The following is a 27,392-nucleotide window of genomic DNA, read 5'->3' as shown; positions in this document are numbered from 1 at the left end:
ATTTGGAAATGATCTTTCAATGTTTTGCTCTTAGATATAAACACTTATATTAGAAACTAAACAGGTTTTTGAACCGTTTTCCAATAGAGTGCTGTCAGAAGCGCTGGTGTGACGTCACCCATGCGGTTTTCCCATAAAGAAAAAACGGTAACTGTCATGGCCGCCCATTGCTAAAGGCAGACTCGTGACGTTTAACCTTGGATCTGACGTCACAACTGACAGCACTCTATTGTCAATCTAATAGAAATGTGTTAACTAATAAAAAAAATACAAGTTTAGAATAAAAAAATAACAAAATTTAATTTAATTTAAAAACGTATTAAAATTGTCACGTCAAGCGTAAAAATAACTAATACTCCAATAATTATACCTTAAAAAAATAGCCGAATTAGTTATTTTTTAAAAATACTTGAGGTCAACATAATTGAAAAAGTGCTGTGTGTGACACGTAGACTATATTTTAAAATTTGATATTAAAAAAATGCTATAATTCAGATTCAATGTTAGATTCAGGTTGCAGCAATCAACGCTTGAAACATGCTAAATAATGCGCATTTTTTTCATTAAGTTATAACCTTAAACGCGCGTGAAATTGGACGCGTCACTATACTGTGTGTAAATTGAAAGAAAACCGCGTTATCATACTGTATATTATACATTTTTTTATCCATTGTTGTTTCAAGTTCAAAGCCTTGGAATATAATATGGTTATAAGCAGCCAGGCTCATTTACAAACCACGGAATAAATAATAATAAAGCCAATTTTTCAAGGGCTATAAATAAGAATAGCTTTACTCGTTGCAGCTAGAAAGCAGATATGATTACTGGTTTCTGCATATAACCCACTTTCGCGATATACTATTTGTATTGTTCCATATATTTTCAATACACAAACTTCGAAGGTCCTAGCTAGCTGCCTGTCTAATTTTTTCTCAAACTGAAAATTTGACGAGGAAATTGAAAAAGACGCTTGGTACAAAAAATATATACCCTAGTCTAAATGTTTATATTTTTATTATTTTTTTACTGGCGAAACTATTTTTGGAAGTTTTCAGCGGAGAAACTTACGTTTCATTTAATCGGTTGATATCAAATGAAAATCCTTCGCTTATACCTTGGCCTTATTTCAATAATTACAACTATTTCCGTAGTAAATATTTGCAAAATTGCGAGGTTTATATGAGTTGTTATTTAAAGTTAATTTAGGCTTGTGAGCAGTGAAACCCGTCAATTATTAACAAGGACAGTATCACTAGGTATTTCTTGCAATATTTATTATAGTTTGTAATTTTTCAAATCTGTAGCTTTTTTGAAAATTGGTATTTATTAAAAACCGATATAGTTCGAATAAAGAAACTTAGATCTACAGTTATAATATAAACCGTACGTTTACGATGATATTCTGCAAGGTGACAGAAGCTCACAGTGACATCTACGAATATTTATTGCAAGTAAAGCATAAGTATATCTTCCATAAGTTTGTGACTGGTTACAAACTGGAGCTTGTCATGAAGTGACGTAGGTCATAGATTCGAGGTAAAGCGACGCGTGGTCAGACGCTGTCAAAGGCTTAAGTAGAACTTCAATTCTTGCTTGTCGTTCTCGAACTATAGCTCGAGCTGTAAATCTCTAGATAGCATTACGAAATATAGGTAGTGTCATACGTATGGAACATATCTTAGCTAAATTTTGTCCCATCCGCGAGTGGTTTTGTGGCGTATTTCTTACATATTTTTTAACGTCAAACTTGTGGTTTGTAGAACGTTTACATGGAAATAAGTCTTAATATATATACTGGCTATAGAGTAGCGTGATTTGAAAAGGCAAAACACTTAAGAGATAGAGCGCGCTAAACTGGCTAGTTCTTCAACCTTGATCGTTGCGCAAGCATTGGAGTGGAAAATTAACCGAACGTGGAAGCTCGTCGTCCACAAATAGCCTTTGGCGTCAAAGATATATGCCCGCGTATGAGAAGAAAAAAAAGGAAACGTTTACCGACACTTAAAGAAGCATACACCGGTCATTTCCCTATACTGCTATAGCAAAAACGAGGTTTCTGACACCGGTATTGGCTGACTCATCTCATACTGATTATAACTCCCAACTACAAATAAATAGTCATGACGAGTAACGAAAAATATATCTTTGTAAACATCAATATGGCCTACTGCCCTATTCGTCAAACATTGAGAATGGTGCGGTGATTTACTCGCTGGGAATTCGTCAAAATTCATATTAGTATCCGTTACCAAAATATTTGGAGCATTTGGGAAACCCTCGCTCTTTTCGGAAAAAAAAATTGAAAGAATTTTGGGTTCCATATCTCTGTTTTGAACTTTCTTTTGGATGTTACCGCGCGTATTTTCTTCACGCCCGTTTGCAAACTTCCCCCTCCTGTCTGACTGTGTCTGAGACGATGTCCCGGTTGTTTGTAAGATGTCTTTGCCATCGACCGGGGATGTTTCCTTATTTTCCCGAAGAGATTTTCAGTGATGCCGGAGAAGAAAAAGAAGAACAAGGAATTCTTGTGTATTGCCGTACAACCCGAACGGTTCGCGTCAGTCCCATGTTTCCCGGGTTTGGAGTTGCCTAAAACATTAATTACGAGACCCTGCATGCGGTTCGATACTTCGAAGAAAGCTGCTGAAGAGCTTGCTTTAAAAGGAAGGGGAAGTTTTCTTCTACAAGAGCGTCTCTTTATGGGAATGTATTTTGTCGAGAAAAAATATGGTTTTATCTGATACAAAACTATTCGACGAGTTGCTATATAGCTTATGAGAGTATCTTATTTCTTATTTACCACCATACTGTTTCCTTTTAGAATCTATACTAAATATATAATACTGATGCCGAGACTTTTAAGTACGCATTAAAATTCTTGGTATCTTTCCCATTTAAATTTTGGCGCCGTTTCCGAGTTTTTCATGATGATATATATCTATTTGCATCTTCTTAAGGAGCGTACCATCAATCGCGAAATCATTGCAAACACACCACGTTGGCGGCGCTGGTCGCGCTTTTTTTGGCTTTACTGGCGAAAAGAGCAAAACACCGTAAAAGAAATCACCCCATCTGGTTTATTTTCTTATTTTTAGTTTATTTTTTTTTCTTCCTTTTTTAGGAGCAACTACTTAATGTTGTTGAGATGGAGGATATAGATAGAGAAACCGGGTCTTACTGCGGTTAGAGGAATTTGAATTTCGTTGGTCGGATGTTGCGTTTTTTTTAGCTACCGTTTTTACAAGGCTCGAGTGGGTCTTAGTGGCGATAGGGTAAATAGCAATTGCTAGCTGGCCTACCTGGTTTGCGGTACGCGTATCCATTCGCACTTAACCCTGGCGATGTATTTTAAAATTTTGAACTCTTTAAAAGTGAAGAGGAAGACTGACTGTATGATTACGAGAGAAGAACGTTGGCTACTTTCCTAACGGAGCTCCGACGACCTATGGGGTCTGGCTGGGTTCGAAAGGCGAAATAGGTTCTATCTAGCTAGCTAAGAGCGGTAGATGTAGAAATGTGCACGGCGGTGGAAAGGAATCATGCTCTGGAAGAGTTGCTTTTCATGGCTCGTGCCGATGCACACACGTGTACCCAGCGCGAGCGGACGAAGAAGCCCCATGTCAGCCTTTGACTTTGCCAAGCAACCCCCTCCTACCCGTCGCTTCAGTGAGTTCGCGCTACTGCCGTAGTTTACCTAGGTTTAATGGCCGAATTTATCAAAGCTTCCGAATCGGGTAAAGGGAGGTGGGGAACGCGATAGTTGGAAGGATTTTTGGGTAAAAGTTAAAGGGAAAGGGGGTAGAGGTGCCGGGAATACCGGGTCCGGCGCGCTAGCGGCCATGGCTGCCTAGGCAGAGCTGAACCGTGGCGGGACCGTTCGTGCGGGACTCCCAAAACTTCCCAAACGTCTCTCGCGGCTTTTCTAAGACCCGCTACTCACTAGACTCTCTAGACGCGACACTAGCCTATTTTCGGAAACATTTTCCCTTTTTTCCCTCCTACCTCACCGGCCAATATAACCAATCAAAGTGTCTCGGTGTTTAAAACTAAAGGTAAGAATGGCGCCTCTATTGCCAAGTTAATCGGACGCTACGGGGCCTTTCCGGGATGGTCATTTCCGAAGTTTAAAGTTTACAGTAGTGCCAATATAGGTTGGCGCGCGAAACTCTTATCGGCATCGTACCAGCTTCTCGATTTGCTTGGCTGCTTCACTGTAGCGCCCTCTTGAGAGCGATTCCCGCCGTAAAATCTCCCTACACCCTTCAACTTTAACGTCCGCTCTCTTCCCCACTTTCACTCTAGTTTTTAAGTTACTTTAATCTATCATACAGTTCCTAAGAGACCATCAAGCTTCTTGGTTGTTTTTCGCAGCTTTTTTAACAACACTATGCCTACAAATTCAAATTTTTACCTTTCTAAGGCGTTTTTGGAGCATAACCCATGAAAATAACTTTCATAAATGCGTTTCATTATCTTTTTTCTTTGTCCTTGCTAACTTAATTTAACTGTAAATAAAACAAAAACCCAAAAATGTGGTTTATTATAAAGTTAGGTTTGTAAATTAACCACAGGATGACGCCAGGTAACCTCAGGAAAATATCGACCCTGCCCTCTTGGTTGGGTGAGAGATGAGTTTCGGTTTTGGTGAAATCAATTTTCTCTTTCCCAAAAACGCCATCTATTCCCGAAACCCTGTACTGTATTTTGGCTCGTGGCACCCAGAGGGGATTACTTTTAAGTACCAAACCCGGTTTTATAATAATAATAAGTATTGTATAACCAGTCTTAGGCGTGATAAGATTGAAATAATCGTCTCTATTGATTTATACGATTTAAAGAGCTATCATATTTCGAATTTTAGAATTTGGGTGGTCTTAACGCTTGTCGGCGAAAGAAGCTACTCATTTTCTTAGACTAGAAAATCCAACAAGCCGTTTTGTCTAATGGTTCCCCTTCATACGTAAGAACAGCGAGCAACCCATCTCCTGTCAGACCCTGTAATCAAAACCCTCTCCCGCTAAAGACGCGATTCGAATAAAACGCTCGTCTTATATCATATCAAAAAGAAACGTATCCGAGGATTGTTTATACTTAAACGATATTTTCCCAACGCAAAATATTATATTTTCTTTTAATTTTACTAAATTTAGGCGTGTGAGCATGCGCGTACTGTAACAAAGCTTTTCTACAGGGGCCCATAGAAAAACAATGGGACACTTTCACCCTGTAGTTGGGCTTCTATTTATTTATTTTTTGGTAATGAAATTTTCCGCGACGTAAAAATATCTTTAAAGTCCAATAAGAACAAGTCTTAAATCTTAGTCAGTTCTCAGTTTCGAGCGGCTTTCTTCTAGGAATGCCCTCGAGTTAAAAGAAAAAGCGAAATTCAACAAGACGTGAAAGGAGAGATTAAAATATCACTTTGCCACCTTTTAAACACGCACGGGTTTTGCTTGACTCTTTTCACCATGCATGCGGTGGTGAGACAAGCGTTTCCGGAACCGTACGTCAAGTAGCCTTGTCGAGTTTAATCTTTAAGGATTATTTTTCATTAAAATACTTTCTAGGATACGGAACTTGAATTGGGGATTTATTACTTTAAACTCTATAATTTTGGATTTAAACCCTTTGAAATTGTTGCTATAACTGACAAACGCTTAGGGGGTTTAGTTTAAATTGTACCTTGTTTTCATACGCGGTGTATTTTAGCACGCTTTAGTTATATCATAAGTTTATTAGATATGTTCCATCCATAAGTGTGAACTAACTATACTTCGTAATGCTGGAGACTTACTGAGAGCAACTTCGATAAGAAAACAACGCGATTTTGCAGCGTCTTCCTATTTAGTCTGTACTATTAAACCTTTCAGAGCGCCTCACCAGACGTCGCTTTAACTCGAATCTATGACCTACGTCACTCACTTCATGACAAGCTCCAGTTTGTAGCCAGTGACAAACTTATGGAAATTATCTTATGAACTTAATTATGGTTATATTTAAACGAAAAATATACAGTAAATATTTGCCTGCCTCCATGGAATAACAACGAAGCTGCAATTAAGGAAACCTCTTATAAAATTAACATAAATAATTCTGAATATTTAAATTTAAGAACTAGATTTAACTTAAAATAATAATTCCATAGGGAAAGAAAAATTTAACTCTATTTTCAAATAAAGTATAGCATTTAGCAATAAAATATCAATATATTTCAGGAAATATTACTAAAAACTGAGTTATGAAAATTTGATCAATTATAGAATTCAGTATATCCTTACAATAATATAATTTTCATAAGGAAAAGTATCTCGAAAACCCACTAACCGTTAAATTCGATTAGCCGTGAAACCAGAATAGTATGCGTGAAAGGCGAGACTCCCGTTACCCTATACTGTATTGCAATAATGTTTAATTACCAAGAACTAAATTTTAAAATTAAATAAGTGTAATAGAAGTTAAACGTGTAGTGCTTGACTGCCTTTGGCTTTTTATTTTTTCTTTTATTTTTTTAAATCAAATTAAATATTTTAAGTCTCCAAAAAGGTTCACTAACTTAATCTATTTTAGTATAGTATTATTATTCTTTAAATATATATTTCCCTATTTCATTGCAACTTCAATATACCTTAAATATAAATAGACATTTATTTAAAATATATAAAAAAAAATGTTGAATATATATGATCCATATTAAATTGAGTATTTCAACGCATTTATAATAACTTTAATCATCATCTTTTAAACACGAATGTATAATATTAATTATTTAAGATGACAAGTGAGGGAAGGTGTATCTACACGTTTAACTGGTTTATATTTCTTTACATCTTATATCCTCAGGCAGTTTTATTTAATTTTCTTTTAAATATTTGATTTGATTAGATACGGTAGTGCGTTTAAAGTGTTAAAGGATTAATTTTGAATAATTTTAATAAGGGGGTAATGAAATCGGATTAGTTTTAATTTATTATTTAAGTTTGAAGGGTTTCAAAAGGACTTGTTCGCACTCATATTATATCAAACGTGCTTAAAAATTTAATTACGTTTTTTAATATCTTCAAATAGGTGAGTCTTTCATAAAATTACACTTAAAATTAATTAAGAAACCTGAAGAATTCTTAATTAGGTAGTTGAATATGCAATCTCATGCATACTTATTTAATTGTTAATGGACTATAATTAAGATAAACAATAATAGGAATAAAAGAAATATTAATTAAGGAATGAACGTATAAATTATTTATTAAGTTTTGTTTAATTAATCTGAATTAATTTAATAAATCTTGCAGACGACGTAAAGTCGTAGAGTACCATGCACCAAACAAAGGCTTAATTAGAATTTTTTCTTATTCTTCCCCAAATTGGAGTAATTTATATATACGAAAACTACCAATATCCGGCGTGTATATTTTTTTCCTGGTTACCTTAAAACAATGCCTTTGGTGCCCTTTGCAAGTCATTCCAAAAAGATAATCTAGCTCCCTCTCGCTTCTAAAGAACTTTTTCTTTGAAATATTCCTTGATTAGTCTTAAACCCTGGTGGCGGTTTTATTATTATTAGTTAGGGTTATCAGTGAAAAATCACAATGAATATTATTTTTCTACGCCCTCGTGTATTACTCATTCCGAGCACGTTTTAACAATATGATTGGTCATATACAATGCGCAGGCGCATAAAAAACCCTCAGTAATATAAGGAACAACCTGGAATCCGAGAGAGAGCGAGAGAGAAAGAGATTGCGTCGAAAAATTACGATACTTATTTTGATTGTCAATTAATTTTTATATTACTTTTTTCCTTCGGCTATGATTCATAGGATATTAGATTTCAATTGAAATAAAAAAATGTATTATTATTATTATAGCGTGATATGGCCATATTTTAGATCTCTTTTTGATATTAGACAAAATAGAATGACTAGTTTTTGCTTTAATTTAATCAAACTTAACGGCCTTGAAAGATAATGTAGAAATTTTCCTTTTTTTTTCATTTAATTTATTTCTGAAATTGAAACTTGAGTTTCTTGGAAAAAATTGTGGTTTTTTTTTCTTCATATTACTTATCTTTCAAAAAATGCTATGACAATATTAATATATACAAATACAAAAATGTTATTTGTCAGAACGATTGTTTTTTAAATATTACGACAGGTAACATTTTACTCGGCCAAACTAATCGGGGCATCTAAGCCTAAGAAAAATAATAATAATGTGACAAAAAATGCTTTAAAAGTCTTTTGTCTCATATTGTGGGGAAAATACTTACGATAAAATTGTCTCCCATTACATACAATTTAAACTTTTTTAAATTTCCAATTATGTATATACTTTATATATACGGAAAAGCAATATTATAGTTCAGTATATAACGTTTTTTAGTATCTCGTTATAAGCTTTTATCAAAGACTTAAGGTATTGGGTATGATTTCGAAAGCACGTTTAACTAATAGGGTCCTTGCCTTTACAAGTGGTATCATTTGAAATTTAAAAAACAGAGAAGATTTGTTTTTATACTAAAATTTTCAATTTTTCTCCTGGAAAAAAAAAACTATTTTTTAAATTACGTTTGTGGTTCTACTGATGTTCCCACGTACAAAATGCATTGTCTTTAGACGTAAGGTTTTTTACTTAATATGAATGGGTACGTAGTAATACCTCCCAAGGGTCCTTTGTTCGTTGAAAATTAAGGAATTTCTTTCCTGATACAAACCAGTTTCTTTTTTTTTGTTAACTTCTAATATAACGATCCTGAATATGTCAAATTTGAACTATAGGGGATTCTTATTAACTTGTCATCTTTAAACCATATTCCGTATGGAATAATTTTTCAAAGAAACGAACTATTTCTCTTTTTCGTTTATATGGATGAGGATGTGCGCTATACCAACCCGGGAGCATTGTTTTCAAGTAAATTAACTGTTATTTTGGAAAAATATTAAAATATCGTGAAAGAAAAAAATGAAACGTAATTTAATTCTGTATGAGACCTAATTTATGGTTGGACTTTGGTTATTTATTTAATTAAAGTAGACACTAACTATAGTTAGATTATGATTGATGTGATTATGTAAATTTGAAACATGGGATTAATTAATTACATTCTAGCAAACCTAAATTAAATTTTACCTTTCATTTGGTGGGTGGTCTAACATTCAAAATGTATTGGTGAACTTAGATATTCTTGAAAACGGTAGAGGGTATAAATGCTAAGCCTTGTAGAGCTAAGGCTTAATAACGATAGAGGGGGTGTAAATGTTAAGCCTTGTAGAGCTAAGGCTTAATAACGATAGAGGGGGTGTAAATGTTAAGCCTTGTAGAGCTAAGGCTTAATAACGATAGAGGGGGTGTAAATGTTAAACCTTGTAGAGTTAAGGCTTAACAACCTTATAGAGGCTATGAATGTTACGCCAAGGCTTGACGAAGATAGAGATTGTGTAAACGTTAAGCCTTGTACAGCTAAGGCTTAACAACGATAGAGAGGCTATAAATGTTAAGCCTTGTATAGCCAAGGCTTATCAACGAAATGAATGGGACCCTATGTAGGGTGCTATGGGGAGACACTAAAAGAGGCATAATTTTCAAGGAATATGTTTGAAATTCTTGGATCATTTGGTATTGTGTTGAGAAGATAATACTCGTTTCCGCACGTGATATTTCACGAAGAAAATCAAATTATAGTTTTCTTCTTCAGCTATGTTTAATAATAAACAATAGCCTTTCCTTATTAGTCTTATAAGTTTGGGAAAAACATAATTTTTTCATTTATATATCCTGTTGCGTATGGATGGCATCTCCATATTATTCACCTTCAACTATGACCCTTTTTCTTTTCCAAGAAAATATATTAAATTTGATTAGGCTATTAGCGTTTTTCCCTTGTAAAGGTTATTAGTTAATTTTCCCTATTCTTTCTTTGTTTTAACACCGAGATAAGTATTTGAAATATTTTGAAGGAAAGAAAAGTACCACCACGTGCACTCGGAAATATCACCAGCGACCTTATGCATGCATTAATTAACATTTCTTCAAAATACAAATTAGGAGTTATCTAAATTATCTCTGACCAATTTAGAATAGGAATAAAATTTTGCTATAATTATTCAATTGATAACAACTTAAATTTGATTATTCTGTTCAATTATTTAAACAAATTAATAAATTGAAAAGGAAATATGCAGCTACAATGTTTCTGAAAGTTGTTTTGATATGGTTCGTTGAAATGTTAATCTTGATTTAAAATATGTTCATAATGTATGACTTAAAACAATAGGACCAAACTGTCCAATACTTTCAATTTTGCTTTGAGAAACGGTAATACGTAATTAACTTATTTTTATTATCACCTGATGTTACAATTACCCCGCTTTGTGGTACACTTCTCTCGAAGAGAAGTATAATATTCTTCTGATGATACTGTGTGAAGTATGTGTAAACATATTTCCCACTTTAAAAAGTCAATAATAAGCTAATCTAATGTTATTTATTATAGAAAACTAAATAGCTATTACGGAATACGGCAGTAAATATTTGCTCTTATGAAAACAGGTTTTCGCAAACTATTTACAAACTCTCACTTGAACTGACGCCATCTACACTCGACCCCCGTTAATTATTCTCCCCTTTATCATTCATTCTCTTATTCACCTGTATGTTTGTACTGACTCTTTCGCGTCACTTTTATCCTCGTAACCTGTCAGCTTCCGGTGCTTGGGGCTAATGGCATCCTGCTAAGGTTTGGAAACAAAAGATATACCTATAGAATGGTAAAATTTTGATAGATAAAAAAGTGCCTTAGCGGCTACTGTATTAAAGGGAGGATAGTTAGCCGTTTTTACCCCCATTTTTAATCATCTCAACGGAAGAGGGGTTCAGGAGCTTCACTTTTTAAACAAGTAGGGGGTACCACCGCAATTTCCAAGGACACCTCGGGCTATAGTATAATTCCCCCTTACCTGGGCTAACTAAAAAATATATATATATAATATGATGTATCGGATAGGCTATTCGGTTTGCGTGTATCTCGAACATCCAACGGAAATAGGCTAACCGAAAGGAAGCCAGGTGAGGTTTGTTGGCGTCTGTTTATAAACGTGGACGATGCCGCAACGATAGCCCAAAAAATGTAACGGTATTCATGGGAATAAATTGCGAAAAAGGCTTCACGATAAAAACGTTTTAACCCAACACCCCCTACCTAGAAACTGTGCTAACGGATGTCCATGCGGTGATGTAAAAGAATAACAACTCTCAATAATTACTAACTCATCTTGGAGTTGTTTTAATACTTGTCACGCACTAAGTATAACAGCTACTACCATCTTTCAAGAACAGATATACATAGTTTACAGACTACGAGGATTCAAACCATTTACACTTGGGCTCCACCACAAGTTTGACCTCCTTGTGTTAATGTTCTGAATCTGAAAACTGTGCATTATTTGCGACTAACTAAATCTTGAACGTTCATTTATGGACTTCTGTTAGTACTTAGGAGTTTCTTGGGAAACTTCAGTAGGGTAGTTGAATTGTTCTTAAACAGGGCCACGGGAATGACCTTGAGGACGTGTAGGCGGATTAAATTAGGGGGGATTTTTACCACCAGACTTTCTCAATATTAAAAAAAAAGAAACAAATTAAGGGGGTAGATTTTTAAAATTACATCTCTTAAGGGGCTTCCATGTTGGCGTCAGTTTTTTATGCTGCACCTTTTTTCAGTTAGACGCCGGTAGAAAACTTATGAATGGTTTAGAGAAAACGAGTCTTTGACCATGATTTGGTACCCCCCACACCTATGTAGTTTTTATATAGCTTTCTTTAAACTTAGCATTGACGCCGATCGGACCTCGTAATGATTTTTAGTCCCTCTCTCGATTCTATTGTATTCTACGAAAAACTAGTAGCGATATATTTTTATTTCTATTTCAATCGTGGGTATTTTATATTTCGTCGAAAATAATATAGCGTAACTTCGTCGGTAAACTACCAACACAAAGGCCGTGTATGTCGAGGTCCTATAATGTTTAGCCCACAGTCGATGTTGAATCGTATCATTATCAACCTCAAAAAAAGTGTCCTTCCCTTGGCGACTGCTTCTAAATTGACGAAGCTTTTTTTTATTTGGGTCCCGAATTCGAAATTTAAATTGCTTTGACTATTCAATTATATCATGCAGAATGAGTAGAAATTTGTTTGCCTGAAGGTTTGATAACAAATTTATTGTTGGCAACTGTAAGGTATATTTAACTTGTTTGTTAAAATTGGTTGATGCCAAGAATTAGTAGAAAATGCAAATAAACCATGAGCCCTCTAGTATTCTCATAGGATTTTACCATTGAAAACACTAAAGACATTGTTGGGATTTCTCACTCAGAACTTTTTAACATTATTCCTATTTCTTGAAAAAATCAATAACTGTACAGCCGAATCTGGTCAAACTTAAACCTAGGTAAAACTTCTAGTCCTACCCCAAAAACCAGTCTTTTCAAGGTTAGACAGTTAAATCTTTGTCACGTTGTGGGGTCAAGCCCCTCCTAAAGAAACGAAATAAAGAAAGGGTTAAAAATTTGAGCAGCGAGGCTAGCGTCGCGAAAGTGATTGCAGGCCAGATTCGGTAAATTTCTTCCATACCCATTGAATAAAACTCAATTTTTCTAATTAAACAGTCTTTAACCAATAAAATCTATGTTGTACATTAAATTCTGGTATCCCATTGTTAAGATAACAAGTTTATATACTTCATTGCATCATGGTACCAATATCATTAAACAATTACTAAATAATTGGTTTAGTGACGTTCCTGTTGAAGAATCGTTCACGAAAGTATGTTTGGTATTGTGAAGTCTTTCTTTCAATAGATAGCGAGAAATACCTTGGTAAAAAAAAATAACGTTTACCAGAGAGAGAGAGATTGAACAATACAATTTATACAACAGTCGATAGGATCAATATATGCCGTAATACCGGGCGGTCTGAATGAATGAATGAAGTGTGGGAATGGGAAATCATCGAAGCTTGATAGGCGGGAGATCATACAGGGTATATCCTCAACCCCCGCTTCAGAATATGGATGAGGGCTCCATAACGTGTTTAATATCAAGCAAATAAAACAGCGAACACTGTACGCGGCAGCTTTACGCACCACCAAGGGTCCCGACCTCTGGTTAAAATAGCCACCCGAGTCATACATGAGTGCCTCGATCGTCATATTACTGAATAGGTTATTGTAAATCGCGCGGCTTCACTTTTCGACCGACAAAAAATTATGTACACACTCAGCTATATAGCTATGGCCCGCAGACTTTTCAAACCATATAATCCTGGAATTAAACGCGTAGTTAAACTAGCAATTGAGCGTTGAATTGAATTCCGTCATATTAAAGGCCTCAATGGTTTTACGGACTACCCGGCTTACCTGCATGGTAATGAAAATAACTGAACTGAACAGGATTGAGTGACGTTTGAAAGTTATTTACACGACGGCATACATTTTATGAATTTCGCGAAAACAATTTCAAAACAAGTATATCTTAAATCAATTTAACATGGGATCAATAGCAAAACTTCCAAATAAAACACAAAATAAATCAAACCACCATCACCATCACCAAAAAAACAAAATAACAGGAACCTACTTGAGTTTTGGGACTCCATGTTGCCTGATCCTCCATTACCCCCACCTGTCGAAAATAAATCCATACGGAGGAAGGTTCTTTTAACAAAACATACTCGAATGAAAACAAAATATAAAATGGCCTAATACTTTGAAGTTTGAAAAGTATACCCAAACACCAGAACCTAGTGTCACTAAACCTAAGAAAGAAAATAGACCCCGAGAGTGACAAAACGGCCGGATCCAGTACCGAATGGGAAAGTTATCCAACTACGAGGTATTCGACAAAGTTGAGTATATACCCCCGAAAGTACCCCGTATGGTATAATTTATAGTTATCAAAACTTAGTACTAAGTAATCCTCTATTCGTGTCGCGTTTCTCTTAAGCCTTGGCGGCGCGCATCTTAACGTCGAAAATCATAAAGGAAAAACTTTGTTCCTATTTTTTTTTAAAAAAGGTCTCCGACATTTTGCGTTACGTTTTCTAGGATTAGAAAGAAGAAACTAGCTTGAAAAGATATCAGGGAAGAGAGAGGTTTGACCTTAGCGTGTTCAATTCCATCACTGTCTAAACCGCGAATTTAAGGAAAGAGATCCCCAACTGTATATCCTTACTGAACGGACCGCGGGTGGTATGACTTGGCTTAACACTACCATCATTCAACGTTGACAAATTTCCACTAAAACCTATGGCAAAATATCTAATATAAAGAGGCGTTTATGCTAAAATATGCCTACCGCCAGCAGCAGCAACAGCCTATTTTCATAACTGAAAGAAACCTTTCTACTCTACCCAACGTTAGATTTACTCTACTTGTCTATACGTAATGCGCTTTGCACTTGTAATCTCGTTTTGCGCAGCTTAAATGTACTTGGTTTATTCCAATCAAAACACGATACTAATTTAGTATAGGTAACTTGTTAATTGTAGAAACTTTAAAATTGCCCTGACCGAAGAAGTCTCGTGTGGATAAACCACAGCACGTCCACGATTCGTGAAGAATTTGCTACTTAAATTGTGGCAAAGATAATCATTCTGACACCGAAAGACATAAACTAACTTAGATTATTCACTTCATTTCATTTCGTTACCGGGCGCGTAGCTATCTGTTACCAACGAATGTAAATTTACCCATCATGCAGTTAGGGTTAGAGAAGGTATAACCAAACACCGTATATAGAATCAGAAAGAAAAAAAAGTGGTATATCGTTAGATAAGCTTCCAGTTAAATCAGTTAAATCTTTAATAGGCTTAAGATTTCGCTTATTAGAGGCTACCTCGTTTGGTAAGGTAGCCGAGAGAGTAAGTACATTTTGTCGTTTGGCGCGTTCGATAAGGGTTTCCGAGTAAAAAGTGCCGATCTGCTGGCGTATTTTTATTGAACGTTTCGAATCGGGAATTTAGATAACCTTTTATCGAAAACGACTAGTAAAAATACGCTTGGAAGAAAACCGAATAAGAGTTATTCGTCGATTTTAAATCGGGTTTCCACTCGTTTTAATAGGAAAGGGAGAAATATATTTGGTCGTTACCTAACACTAGTCGTAAAAAAAAGCAAGTGGCATGCATGCACCCGGGACCATCGCCGAATCACTCTATCGGTAAACCGCGCACACGCGCTATAAGCAGTTAGCAAATATCTATCAATCTATAACCCCTTTAAAGAGCCCCCGGAATAAAGACATCAATCTTCTAGGGCCATTAAACCGCTTTTATAAACAGTCATTCGATTCAATTTTAAGCCTTTTACCTTTCTCCGCGACTAGTTCGGACTACACCACTGCTTTAATCGAAATCAAAATCAAACTCGAATAGTTAAAACAAGTTATAGAATTTCATAACTATTACTGAGCGAGATTTCAAATATCTCTTAAAGAAATTGTGTGGTTATATAAATTTATCCCACGTGAATGTTCATTCCCTATGGTGCGAACGGGTCTCAAATATTGATACCCAAAGACAAGTGTCTTCGTATAAGTATAAAGATTTTTATGGTTTCTAGAAAATTTATAAAAAAAAAAATCAGCTCGTACGTTAACTACGATGATTTGCTCGGAATTTCTTATTATGAGAAACGGTATTTCGGACATAAAATTTTCTTGGTTAAAATTAAGCGTTATCATTTAACGAGTCCCAGTTTATTGGATGACGTTGTTGAACTTCGTTTCGGGATCATTGATCCGCGTTTAAAACATTGTTTGACCTATTACAAGGCTAAGCTTTTTATATAATTCCACTTTTTAGTGTGTTACCATTTACTAACTGAAGTTTTACTTTACGCCATCTCTAGAGCTTTCCATAAACTACTTAAAAACATTGTACTATCCCCCTAAACCCTGTCCCCCCATACGCGTTGGTGCGTTGAAGTTCACCATGCATGTCTGAATTCCACGTTTTGTAAGAATTGTACTAGGCGATTATAATCTATTTGCTAAATAACACCTGTTTTGTTTAATTTAGATTAACTAAACTGTTTTACAACTAACACTATATTACGAGTAGTTAAAGACAGTTGTGTAAATTGAGCAATGTTTAACGGTATGAGAGTTTAATTTTTACGCATTATTATATACAAACTCGTATAACCGTCTCTTTAACATATAGGCAGGTGAATACAGCAGTCTGTCTTACGCTATTTTCGCCCTAGATTACATAACGACGCGTATAAATGGAGATAGTCCTAACAGAGCAGGTGAACTTCACTAGCGGTTGAGACCGTTGAACCGTCACCGTTGTATTAAATGTACTTCTTATGCTAAATTTCAAATTTTTAAACGTTGAATTCTATATTTCATTTAAAAAGAAAAATGACAAGTAGGTTTTTCGAATATTTGTCAAGTCAACCTAATTTTAATGGCTTATACTGCAAAAATGGGAGCCAATTATGCGTTTTCTGTCCTTTGTTTTTACGCCAATTAGTATGTTTTGGAACGGCCTTTCGTTTGCTAAAATCCTTAGACACGGAGTTTTTGTTGAGAAATTATGGAATGTTTTTCCAAATAGACAGAAAGACACCGAACACTCGTGGTTGGTACATGCATTAACCATGCATGCCTTATAATAATTTACGTTTTTACTCTGTGTATTTAATTGACGATACATTTTTTGTTAGACAGATAAAAAAGTGTTATTAACAGAAATCTAGGCGTATTTCATGCAAAATTCGTGTATATGAACTAATTTTGTTACCTATAGTTTCACTAGCAAAAGATCTACCGTACTGTTCAGTGGTAAACTTATTAAGTGTTTAAGTCTAGGCCACGTCGCAGCACGGCAACTAGAGCCGTTGCAACCATGGTAGCGAGAGAGAGTAAATGAATTTTGAACAGTACCAGAGTACTCACGTTTCTTCTTCGGTTCATTTTCGCCCTGATGGTGATGCGAGTTATTATGAACGGAGTTCGGAGGTCCGGACATGGGACCGCCCATGTCCATCATGTTCACTTGACCGCCGACGTTGCCGTAGACGTCCTCCTGCATCCAGGAGTCGGACCTCCGCCCGCCATGGGCTAACTCGAACGGGGGATAGGCCGAGGGAGACGTGGTGCCCGTGTTGGGTTGCCCGAGGGCCACACTGACTGATGTGTAGGGCGGCAGGGCGCCCGATCGCGAAATGGAAATGGCGAAAAAAGGTCGCGCGCGAGGGGAGCGTCAACTTCGCCCCCACTCCCAAATTTATGTCTTTACCGTTGAATGTGAAGTATTCTTTTCGTATTACGATCAGTTCAAATAGTTCAAGGGTAACAAAACTGACACGAACTGGGTGCACTTTTCGGGGTCAAACCTGTAAACGAAATATACATTTATTAGCAATGACTCAAACTTAAATTTGATTGGTTAGTACGCACGGCAATTAACGCGAGAAAAAAAGGGTGTACGCGAATTGTTTTTCAGAAACCGTTTTTTTTATTTTCGTATAGTCAAATTGATGTGTATTTTAATTAACTTAGCCTTGAAAAGCCCTATTAGTGCGTGGAAAATATATTTTCTCAATATATACGTAAAGTGCTTAGAAAAATACTGCCTTAATGATATATATATGTATTTTTTCCTCGACTGATAAAAATCACGACAATGCCGTAATATAATGAAAACCTGTACCGTCTTAATAGAGAAATTGAAAGAACCAATTTAGGACTCGACAACCTGCCTTGAAAAACGATAGACTTCAGCAAGTACTCGGTAAAAATCAACGGCTTTTAAATTTCAATATAATTCTTATCAAATTCTCTCAATTTTATTTTAATCGCTCTTATTATTTCAATTAACCTCTGGAATTTATTACCGTCAATTGGTTTCGAAAGAGAATGGAGTAGAAGAGGCTTAGGTCATTGATCATACGCCAAAAACAAAGGCAACCTTTCGGGCCATTCGCCACATGTCTTTATTTCCATCCCCCTGAATAATACCTATTGATGGTCTGTGTTTAAAACTAGAGAAGGGGGAACAGTCAATGAATAGTATTTCCGTTGCCACCGAAGTTTTTACTCTCCAAAAAAAAAACCCCAGATAAAAACCTCCAGTACCGGCGAAAGCCTAGATCATCTGCTCTCGATTCCATGGCAGGAACACTTTGCACTAATCTTTTTTGCAAGTCTGATACCATGATGCTCTCTAGTTCATAAGATATGTTCCATAAGTTTGTCACTGGTAACTTAGAAACTGGAGCTTGTCATGAAGTGAGTGAGGTAGGTCATAGATTCGAGGTAAAGCGACGCCTGGTGAGGCGCTGTCAAAGGCTTACTTCAGACTAAATAGGACCTAGATGGACTATCTCTCAGTAAGTCTCTAGCATTACGAAGTGTTACTAGTGTCAAACTTATGGAAGGTATCTTTTAAACTTATGATGAGACTAAGGTAGGTAGGTAGGTAGGTCTATAGTCATCATTAAAAAGCGTCCCCTCTTGGCGGGTTTATTGAGAACAACTACTACTATCCGGACGAAACGATTTTTCAATAGATAGTCTTTTTGAAAAGACCCCCATGGTATATGTTTTACCAACGATTCATTCTTTGCCCATTAATTGTCATTGTCTACATCCGCAGAAGGGGTCTATTGTGTATTCGACTCCTGGTAGTATAGCCTATTGTCCCGTCTCGGCTAGTTCTCAAAGACAAACCGGTCTTTTCATTTAACTAGAAAAGTTCATTTCGTCCCATTCCCCAGCTTATTTCGTTTTTTTATTATTTTTCGTATTCATCACACTATGGCAATATTTACAATAATTATTACGATTAATGTTATATTTTTATTATTATTTCCTGCATTATTTTTAGCATTACCTTCCTATTCCACGTTTTAAAATACTATTTCGTTGTTTTGGACTACACTCTGCATGCTGGGTATTTGCATTATATTCGTTTTCCATAGCTTATGTAATGTAGAACAATAGCATCCAATATTTGAAAGTAAAACAACATTATTTAATCTTTGAATGTATTCACATTAAAATGGTTTCGAACTACATGGCACTAATTTCTGAATGAGCTCAGACTAAGTTGGTTTCGAACTAGTTCGGGGAATGTTTGGAAGAACTAAATTACTATTATATGCTTTCTATGGTTTGTAAGCTGCTATATTCAATAAAATTAAAGCTTGAAGCAGACGAATATATTCAAATACGGAGCCCTATGATATGCGAACAAAACTTCTCACAAGATAAATTTTCATAACCGAATGACAAGGGTGTTAAATTTACGCGTTGTTTCTTTGAACGTCCCATGAGAGATATATCCTCGACACTTTCCGAAACTTGTCTAGTTTACGAAAATACGTTTTAATTAATGATAATATCCTGAGAAAAAAACCGAACTTTATAAAACTTCCAAAGTCCTAAGAAATATTAGTGTCGTCTTTTCAAAATATGAAGCTTTTCAAAGTAGTTTGTAGAGAGAAAATAGAAGTTAACGACACGAGAAAAAGCATCCTCATTATTCCATAATTCCATTTACACAGTACAATCAACAGAGATATCCTATAATACTTTTGCCAACTCCGAGTAAGATGACAGCTTTACGTTGATACCTGGATAGAGAAAAGTCCCCGAGTGAAAATGTTACCGGCTGTCTTTCCCTGGGAAAACTATTAAACGGGGAGACTCCCCGTATTTCGTTGTTATTTCTTGAGAAATTATCAACTGGCCACGGACAGGCATGTAGCGAAAGAAGCACAAAAAAGAATCGGAAAGAAAGTTTCCGTAATGCCCCGAGGGTTAGGCCTAACACAGGCTCGCGATGGTTTCCACGGTGTATCCTTGAAGAAGATGACTTATAAAGGTTCGTTACTGCCTGGGGCTAGTTTACGTTAGCTTCTTTTTACTTTTTTTTCCACTAACTAAAATTAGTCAATTGGCCCATATAGACGGAATAGCGTTTGAGTATTAAAAAATCCGCCTCCTGTCTTTCGACGATGGTTCTTGTTCGCGGCGTGCCAGGGGTATAAGGGGAACCCATGATCTCGAGTGAATGACCCGGCGACAGTCGCTTAAGGTCAAGATCAACAGATATAGATGACTTAGAAATAGTACCATGCAGGGGATTTCCTATCTAGTCATTGAAGTTTAATACCGCAGCTGACACGAGGCCTTGAGCATTTTATTTTCATTTATTTTTTTTACAAACAAAGTTGAGGACGGAATTTCTGGGTTTTCGCCACCCTTGAATCGTTGAAAAGACTCAATTTTCAAAAACTATCGGCGTCTCTAGGACGTCTCTTGAGAAGTTAATGGTATAGCGGTTTATTCTAAGAGGTCATCAACTTAATGTCTTAAAAATAGGGAAAAGACCCTAGCTCTTCGTTGTGTGTATGATAAGGAGCACCTAAAATTTATCTACCTTACAAAAATTCTTATAGATTTCTCTAAAATACCAGAAATAGTGGTGTGGCGGGCCGAATCTCTAGTTCTACCTAATGCTACTTTGTCCACTATAAGGACGGTGCCGTTTCCTGCATTGCTATATAGTTATCATGGAGTGAATGTTTAAAAAAAGCGGCTTCTATCTGTATGTGTAAGGTGTGGAGAATTCTAAACGCGTTGATTTATTTTGTTTTGCTTAATCTCCACTAAAGAATTTATTACTTGTAAGCGGAATGGATGATGTATTTAGAGACTACGTCTTAATTTTGACTATTTGAAATTTATCAAATTTTAAGCTTTTAAAATATGAGACTTCATCATTAGCGGCGAAGACTTATTTAAAGTAATAAATTTAACGATGCAATTAAGATATTCAAAACACCGTTAGAGATGAACAAAATTAAATTAATAAATATACTTAGTTCATATATATATATATGAGAAGTTATTAATTAACGAGCATGCCTTATCGCAAACTAACTTCAAAATTAATCCCCAAACTGTTCACTTATTTAAATCTGATAGACGGTATAGTAAATATAGTCTAGGTACTCGGCAAGGTACCACGAAACCTATTAACGAATATCGCGTGGGACTTATCGCAATATAAGGTATTTTATCGTGAGTTCCCGCCGGAATCAATCTTCTCAGGGAGGCCCATAACCTGTCTTTTCTCACTATACTATCAAAGCTTTTTTAATTGAAAGGTGTTAACTCCGATTATTTAACAATGAATCGGGTAAAAGATATATTTTTTCCCTGGGGCATTTTGCTGCTAAACTCCATTTAAATAAAGGGGTCTTTTAAATGTCAATTAAATAATTTTTTCTTCTTAAATATTGGAACCGGAAAAAGAGCCTCTACGTCATGTAATAATGTGATATTTATTCGTAAATGTATTTAACCTAAGGCAACAAGATGGGTGATGTTTAGATGACTTCATCTCCTGCATTAGAGGTAATTATCTAATGGGGTGTCTGTCTTAAGGTCCCACAAAATTATTATTTCCTGTGTGTGTCTAGGGAATATTTTTTTTACTCAGTATGGTTGTGTTAATCTTAATTAAATACGGTTGATTTTAGCCTAAGGGATTCGCGTTCCGTTTTTATATAGATATGAACCCGTTAAAAGCGACACGTATCCCCGGGCTATAGGTATCCGAGTTTTGAGATAAAAAGGGAAACTTTAGATGGGACTTTTTCTCAGCGACGGAGTATCAGTTTTGAGAATAAGAAAATAATACTAATAATAAATTGGTTTTAAAATACCTTGTGTTGAAAACGATTTTGAGAAATTGTGACACGATGGTGTGAAGTAAAAAAAATTTAAAATATTATCCAACAAAGGAGTCCGGGTGTGTTAACAAAGAATGCAATTTTCCAGTTTAAAGTTTTGTGTCTTGCATGGGAATGTACACAAAAAATAGGCGGCGATCTTCAAAAGAGCGTATACACTTTTGGAAACACAATTATCAACGCAATTCGCTCTCTTTTTAATACTTTTTTTGGGTGGTTTGGGATTTTTGTAAAGTTGAAAGCGTCAAGGTCAAGGGAGAACCTTTTATAGTCGCCTGGCGTTAGATGGCTTAATAGCCTTAGGCAAGATGTTTCGAAAGACGTACGGTCGGTTGCCGAGTCGAAATTATTTGGGAAAAAGCTTTAAAATTTCTCTTTCGGAATCAAAGGCGGATTTGTTTCACTTGAAAATTTTCAAGACGCGCTAATTAATTAAACACATGGTCGAATATTTGACACGGGTTCGTAATTTTTCAGGGATGAGAGGTCACAGTTGATGGGCGCGTGGCGGCGTTATCGAAGAGGGGTCACGCTTAGCCAATTCCTGACTGGGCATCCCTAACCGGACCGAACGAGCTGTAACCGAGCGTGGTCCGGCTTCCGTCGCTGGTGGGACGAGCGAGTATCGCGTCTTAAGTCTATCGGGACGTTTTCGCGGACCACGAATTTCGCGGCGCGTTTCGCGTCGACAAAGTCAGCCGTGGAACTAAAGCGGCGTAGTGCGAAATGCGTTATGGTCCATCGAAAACTTACCTGAGCGAGCCGCTTGCTTTGTAGGTCTTTTTGCCCCCGGCCGAATATCAAATTTTTCCACTGTTTTTTTTTGTTTCTGGGCAGTTGGGAGGCGTCGGTATAGGCCTGCCTTCTTAGAAACCTCCCAGAAACTGGACGTATAAAAGTCTCTTATTTCGTAACGTTAAGATAATCTAGAGTTACTCGGGCTGATCGAGACCGCGACCGAAACGGTCCTTTCTCGGCCGGTTGAATAAATGTCTATGGAAGAGTGTCCTCAACCACCTGTGCCCGAACCCCTACTTCTGGGACTGGCGTACCTCTCGATCGAGGGGGAAGCGCCGCTAATTGCCACGCCGCGCGGCCCGTGATTTGCGGACGGAGGCTATCGCGTCATTTCCCGTACCTGGATGGGAGGTAGTCTAGCCCGAAAGGAGGGGGATACCAACTTCGCCTTTCTCTTACTACCTTCGTACCATTACCCCCCTTCGGCGAAGAAGAAAGCCGAGCGAACGCTAATAGCCCAGAAGAGTCCGACCCATCTCGGGGGTGGATTTTTGATATATTTCCAACTTACCGTAGTTACGTTATATAATTTTTTTATACTCAATTTTCTACTACTAGTCGCGGGAAATTCGGAGGTAAATACCAGGTATGATCGCCCGAGGGCTTGTAGGGAACTCCCGATCTCTTTGGCTCTTCGGCCTCCCGGCTCAACTCCTCCGGCAACGGCCACCAGCCTGGGGCTACGAACAGCTTATTGCCACCTGTTCTATCGTCCCGGGAAGTTTCTGGGGGTCGAAGAGGACGCTTTTGGGGTTCAGGCTCTTCCTATTATCACGAGGGAGCTTTTCGCCGCCACCACCACCGCTTTTTTAGAAGGGAAAATAAAAATCGTTCGTCTCTCCCAACCCCGGACAGGTAAACACACGTGGCCCCGCGCGCGATGACCGGAAGTCGACCCGTAACCGAAATGCTCATTTATTTCAGACTACTTAAAACTGTATTGTTCATTTGTTTCTCCCGTTTGACAGTTGAAAACTAATTTCAAACGTTACCTCCGATAACGTAATTCATTTTCCCTAATTACTCCATTTCACTGAAAACTGGAACAAATTACCACGGAAAATTCTACTCAGCGATAGTACAAAAGTAGTAGAAAAATGCGTGTACTGCAAACGGGGGTCAGCTTCAAAGCTTGCCATACTTGTTGTTAAGAGATGCTTGACTTAACTAAAATTGCAACAATATTCCTGGACCTTAACTAGACTATTTTAATAAGCAATTCATTCTTGAAACCGACCGCCATTTGGGTCTTTAAACACTCCCACATGAGTACATGGCACTCCATATAATTTAGCCATCTTACTAGGAACTGTTTCCAACGTACTTGGCTCGAGTCGGTTGCTAAAGTAGTCCTTCTTGGAAAGAACTTAGTGAAGGACGAGTGGTAAGGCGCAACTTGTACGAGTTTGACGACCACCTGAAACTTCTGGGGGTTCTCAAGTAGGGCGGCCGGGCCCAACCCTTTATAATAAACACTCTCGAAACCCCGATGGAGGGCAATTTTCTGCAAAGATTGGACTGGGAGGATTAGGAAAGTTTCTTGTAGTCTCCCGCTGTTTTTCTCACAAATGTCTAGAAATTGTCTAAAGGGGAGATAACGCGAGGTACAGTGAGGTACACTGGTAGACTTTCCCGGAAGCCAATATCGCCTCGATGTTTTATTTGTAGTTAAAGCCAATTTTTAGTAGAATAAATGGTTGAAAACAAGTTCAATTTATAAACATCTTCATTACTTCCATCAACCATATGCTGCTGTCCATATTGACCGCTTCTCTCCACCCTTTCCAATCAGTCTATGTCTCGTTTTCAGGTTTAACTTCATATATAGAAATGTTTATCTATTTTATGGCTTTGATCATGATTTTCCACAGAAAATATTCTACTATTCTTTTGTATTATACTGTATTGTATTGGGAAACTCAAGTTCAGTGAGTGTAGAAAGAAACTCAAGATTTGGGATATAACTGCATGCATTGGGCCACCCTTGAGAAGCTATTTAAAAGCTAAGATTTTAGTCGTAATATTTGAGATTGAAATGTATTGTAAAACATCTTTCGTAAAGGTGGGCTTGAATTTCATACAAAGGTAACTCAAGACGTGCAGTTTGCACAATAAACCATCTTTAGTTACCAATATTTAGGCTTAACAAATATATATATATATATATAGATCCCTTAAGTTAGATAAACCGAATAAAAGAAATATAAGACTTTCATGGGCCCCAAAATGTCTGAAAATTTTCAATATGCATTTTTATTTCTTATATCCTTATAAACGTTAATTGATAGAAGATTAAACAATAAATAGTATATTAATTTACTTCATTTCATGCTTCAAGAGACGAAAAAATTACCAAACAGCCAAGTTATAATTAAACGTAATTCGTTTTGGGTCAAACAATGTTAAACAAGTCGCGAAACCCTACATTAAATTTCATAAAAAAAATTAATAGTCTTTATTTAAATTAAATTACTATTACGTTTGTTCATAGCCTTGTATTTTGATTAAACTTTGTTCATATATCACCAAAGAAGTTAAAAAAAACCACCATTTTCACGGAATCCATTTAAAATTCAAACTATAAGTGAAAAAAAAAGAGTAAGAAAAATATTCTTGTTTAGTTAGGCAATGTTGAATATCGTGTAAATATAATCTAAAATGGAAATTTTCCATGCTTAACCGATTTGCTTGGAAAACTCTCAAACTAAACCTAAATTGCAATTTAGGGTAACATCCAAATGGACGCTCTTTAACTTGACCTAACCAATATCGCGGCTCTTGCGCAATATTTTCCGCGGTTAAACATTTTGATTACAATTTTCTATTATTTTGCTAAAATGACACGGAAAATAAATTGTCATGTTATACCACCGTCAAATACGTTTCTCGTTTTAACCTCCCCAATCTCTCTATATATCAAAACATTTGCTATGAACAAAGCTTATCTTCTTTAAAACTATTAAAATCCTAATAAACATTGAATCTAATGCTTCACGATTTGTTTAAACGGAGGGAACGAAATATACAGTCTGATTTCATTTTAGCGTGATAGCTCTTTTTTCGTTTACACTTTTCAATCATTCTGACCTGACACGGAAGTCACCTTGCAAAAGGCTGCTGGCAAATCTAATGATTAAACGCTAATAACTCTGACAGGTTGCGTAAGCTATCAAAAAAGTCGCAATCGGTTTGTGAGTAGGTTTATTTGAATGCGCTTTCATCGATCTAATGTTATTAAATGTCTTCGAAATCAAATTAACGGGAAAAATACACCCTGGTTTGTTTGGTACGCGCTGAAACCCTCTGATAATGACAAGTTAGCAAATAAAAGATTACGTGTTCGTCAAAACAGGATTAAATGAGGTTTATACATTGTTTATCTCACGATTTGACTCGGTGGTGGTAGAAAATATGATATTAAAACGATTTCATATCAAATATTTCGAATAGATTTCGAATATACTTCGTATATTTTTATTGTATGATTGATTTTAATTTATATAGGTCAATTAATTTTAATCTCAATTGACTCCAGGCTTAGAATTAAGGGATAATTTTTTACCTGAGGAACCTTAAGGTTAGAAGACTGCAATATCTCACTATGTCGAGAACTATACTTAATTTGCTATTAGTTTATTAACTATATTGATAAATTTAAACTATACTTAATGACAATTGCTAGCTGGAATTACATATATAGTTCCACCTAAAGATAGTGCAAAGTAAACGTAGCCCTTAAGGGCGTCACAATCCAAACTAAGTAGTAAGCCCCTAAACATGTTTCTAAGTTAAAAATTGTTCAATGTCGCAAAAGGTTAGCGTGGACGCAAGAAAAGTCAACATTCAAAATATAAGTTTTAGCGATTACCAAACACACACTTTCTTTCTTCCTATCGCACGTAAGGACCTTCCTTGTGTACCTTATTCAAATATGGTTTGTTAGTCAAGGCTGATCGGGTGCTAACAACCATAAGTGGGTGGTGGTTTGATGAGGGACTCGATCGAGTTGCCTTTTGTTCTTTGTATTTGTTCCCCGGTTTACAGACAACGGGCGTCCGAATTATTTGCTCTTGACCGTCGTGCTGACGAACGTTTTAGCACGCGGAGATAATGAAGCATTTAATGCTTTCCAAATTATTGTCTCCCTCTTGCCTCGTATTGTTTTTGTACCATGTAATTGGCTTTTCTGTTTGCACATTACGGTGGGTTCCAGACTTACAACATTCGAACAAAATTTACAATTGGACCCATTTATATTGACTTTACCCTATTTTGACACTCCTTGTTCGTTTTTTTTTATAGTAACTACTTATCGTGCAAATGTTCATTCATCTACGTTTGAAGTTACCTAATTTACGCTAAATCATTATAAATATTAAATAGCGTTTTACGCAAAGGTGCGTGGCGTGTTGGCTAACTTGGGTTTAGTTAGTCTTACCAAAAATAAATAGGGGAAAGTGTCGGACTCCCTCCTTCGTCTGTGACATGCATTTGGAGGGGTGAATGCATACTCGCGAAATCTGTTTCATCCCCCTCGCCCATTCACCACGTACCTAAGACAATTTGTGATATTGCGCGTGAAGAAATAGTGCGGTTTTATTTTACATTAGCTGCTTTTGACATAGGCTAACCGTGGCCACTGCAGTTTATCGCCACAATTTAATTTGATGATGTACATGATTGTATTAATTTAGTTTGTTAATATAGATGTTATTTACCAATTCGGGGTAGGATCGCCAGCTGAAAAAGCCAGCTCCTAATCCCTTAGACTAAGCCAGGGTACCGAGAACGAAATGCTCTTGCCCCTAGCGAAGTCTCCTCCGTACGGGAG

General features: G+C 36.5%; 1 protein-coding gene across 7 annotated transcripts in view; it reads right to left on the bottom strand.

Annotated features, from left to right (window-relative positions):
- Positions 1-23,450, bottom strand: part of sv (paired box protein shaven) — a 68,139-nt gene extending 44,689 nt beyond the window's left edge. For 2 of the 7 annotated variants that reach the window (XM_089847597.1, XM_089847604.1), the window contains exons 1-3: positions 21,737-23,450; positions 16,944-17,395; positions 13,632-13,676 (exon numbers count right to left, since the gene is read on the bottom strand). In XM_089847597.1, the coding sequence (XP_089703723.1) occupies positions 13,632-13,676; positions 16,944-17,091 (193 nt within the window). In that variant the 5' untranslated portion in view covers positions 17,092-17,395; positions 21,737-23,450. The remainder of the gene's footprint in view (positions 1-13,631; positions 13,677-16,943; positions 17,396-21,736) is intronic. The other 5 variants (XM_089847596.1, XM_089847600.1, XM_089847599.1 and 2 more) reach the window with 4 other exon arrangements.
- Between the last annotated feature and the right edge of the window lie 3,942 nt (positions 23,451-27,392).

This window comes from Phalangium opilio, unplaced genomic scaffold (genome assembly GCF_054372755.1).
Source record: "Phalangium opilio isolate 3A_F unplaced genomic scaffold, DU_Popi_V2 ptg000082l_1, whole genome shotgun sequence".
Lineage (NCBI taxonomy): Eukaryota > Metazoa > Arthropoda > Arachnida > Opiliones > Phalangiidae > Phalangium > Phalangium opilio.
The sequence above is the reverse complement of the archived record's forward strand: the minus strand, read 5'-3'. Positions and strand labels throughout refer to the sequence as shown.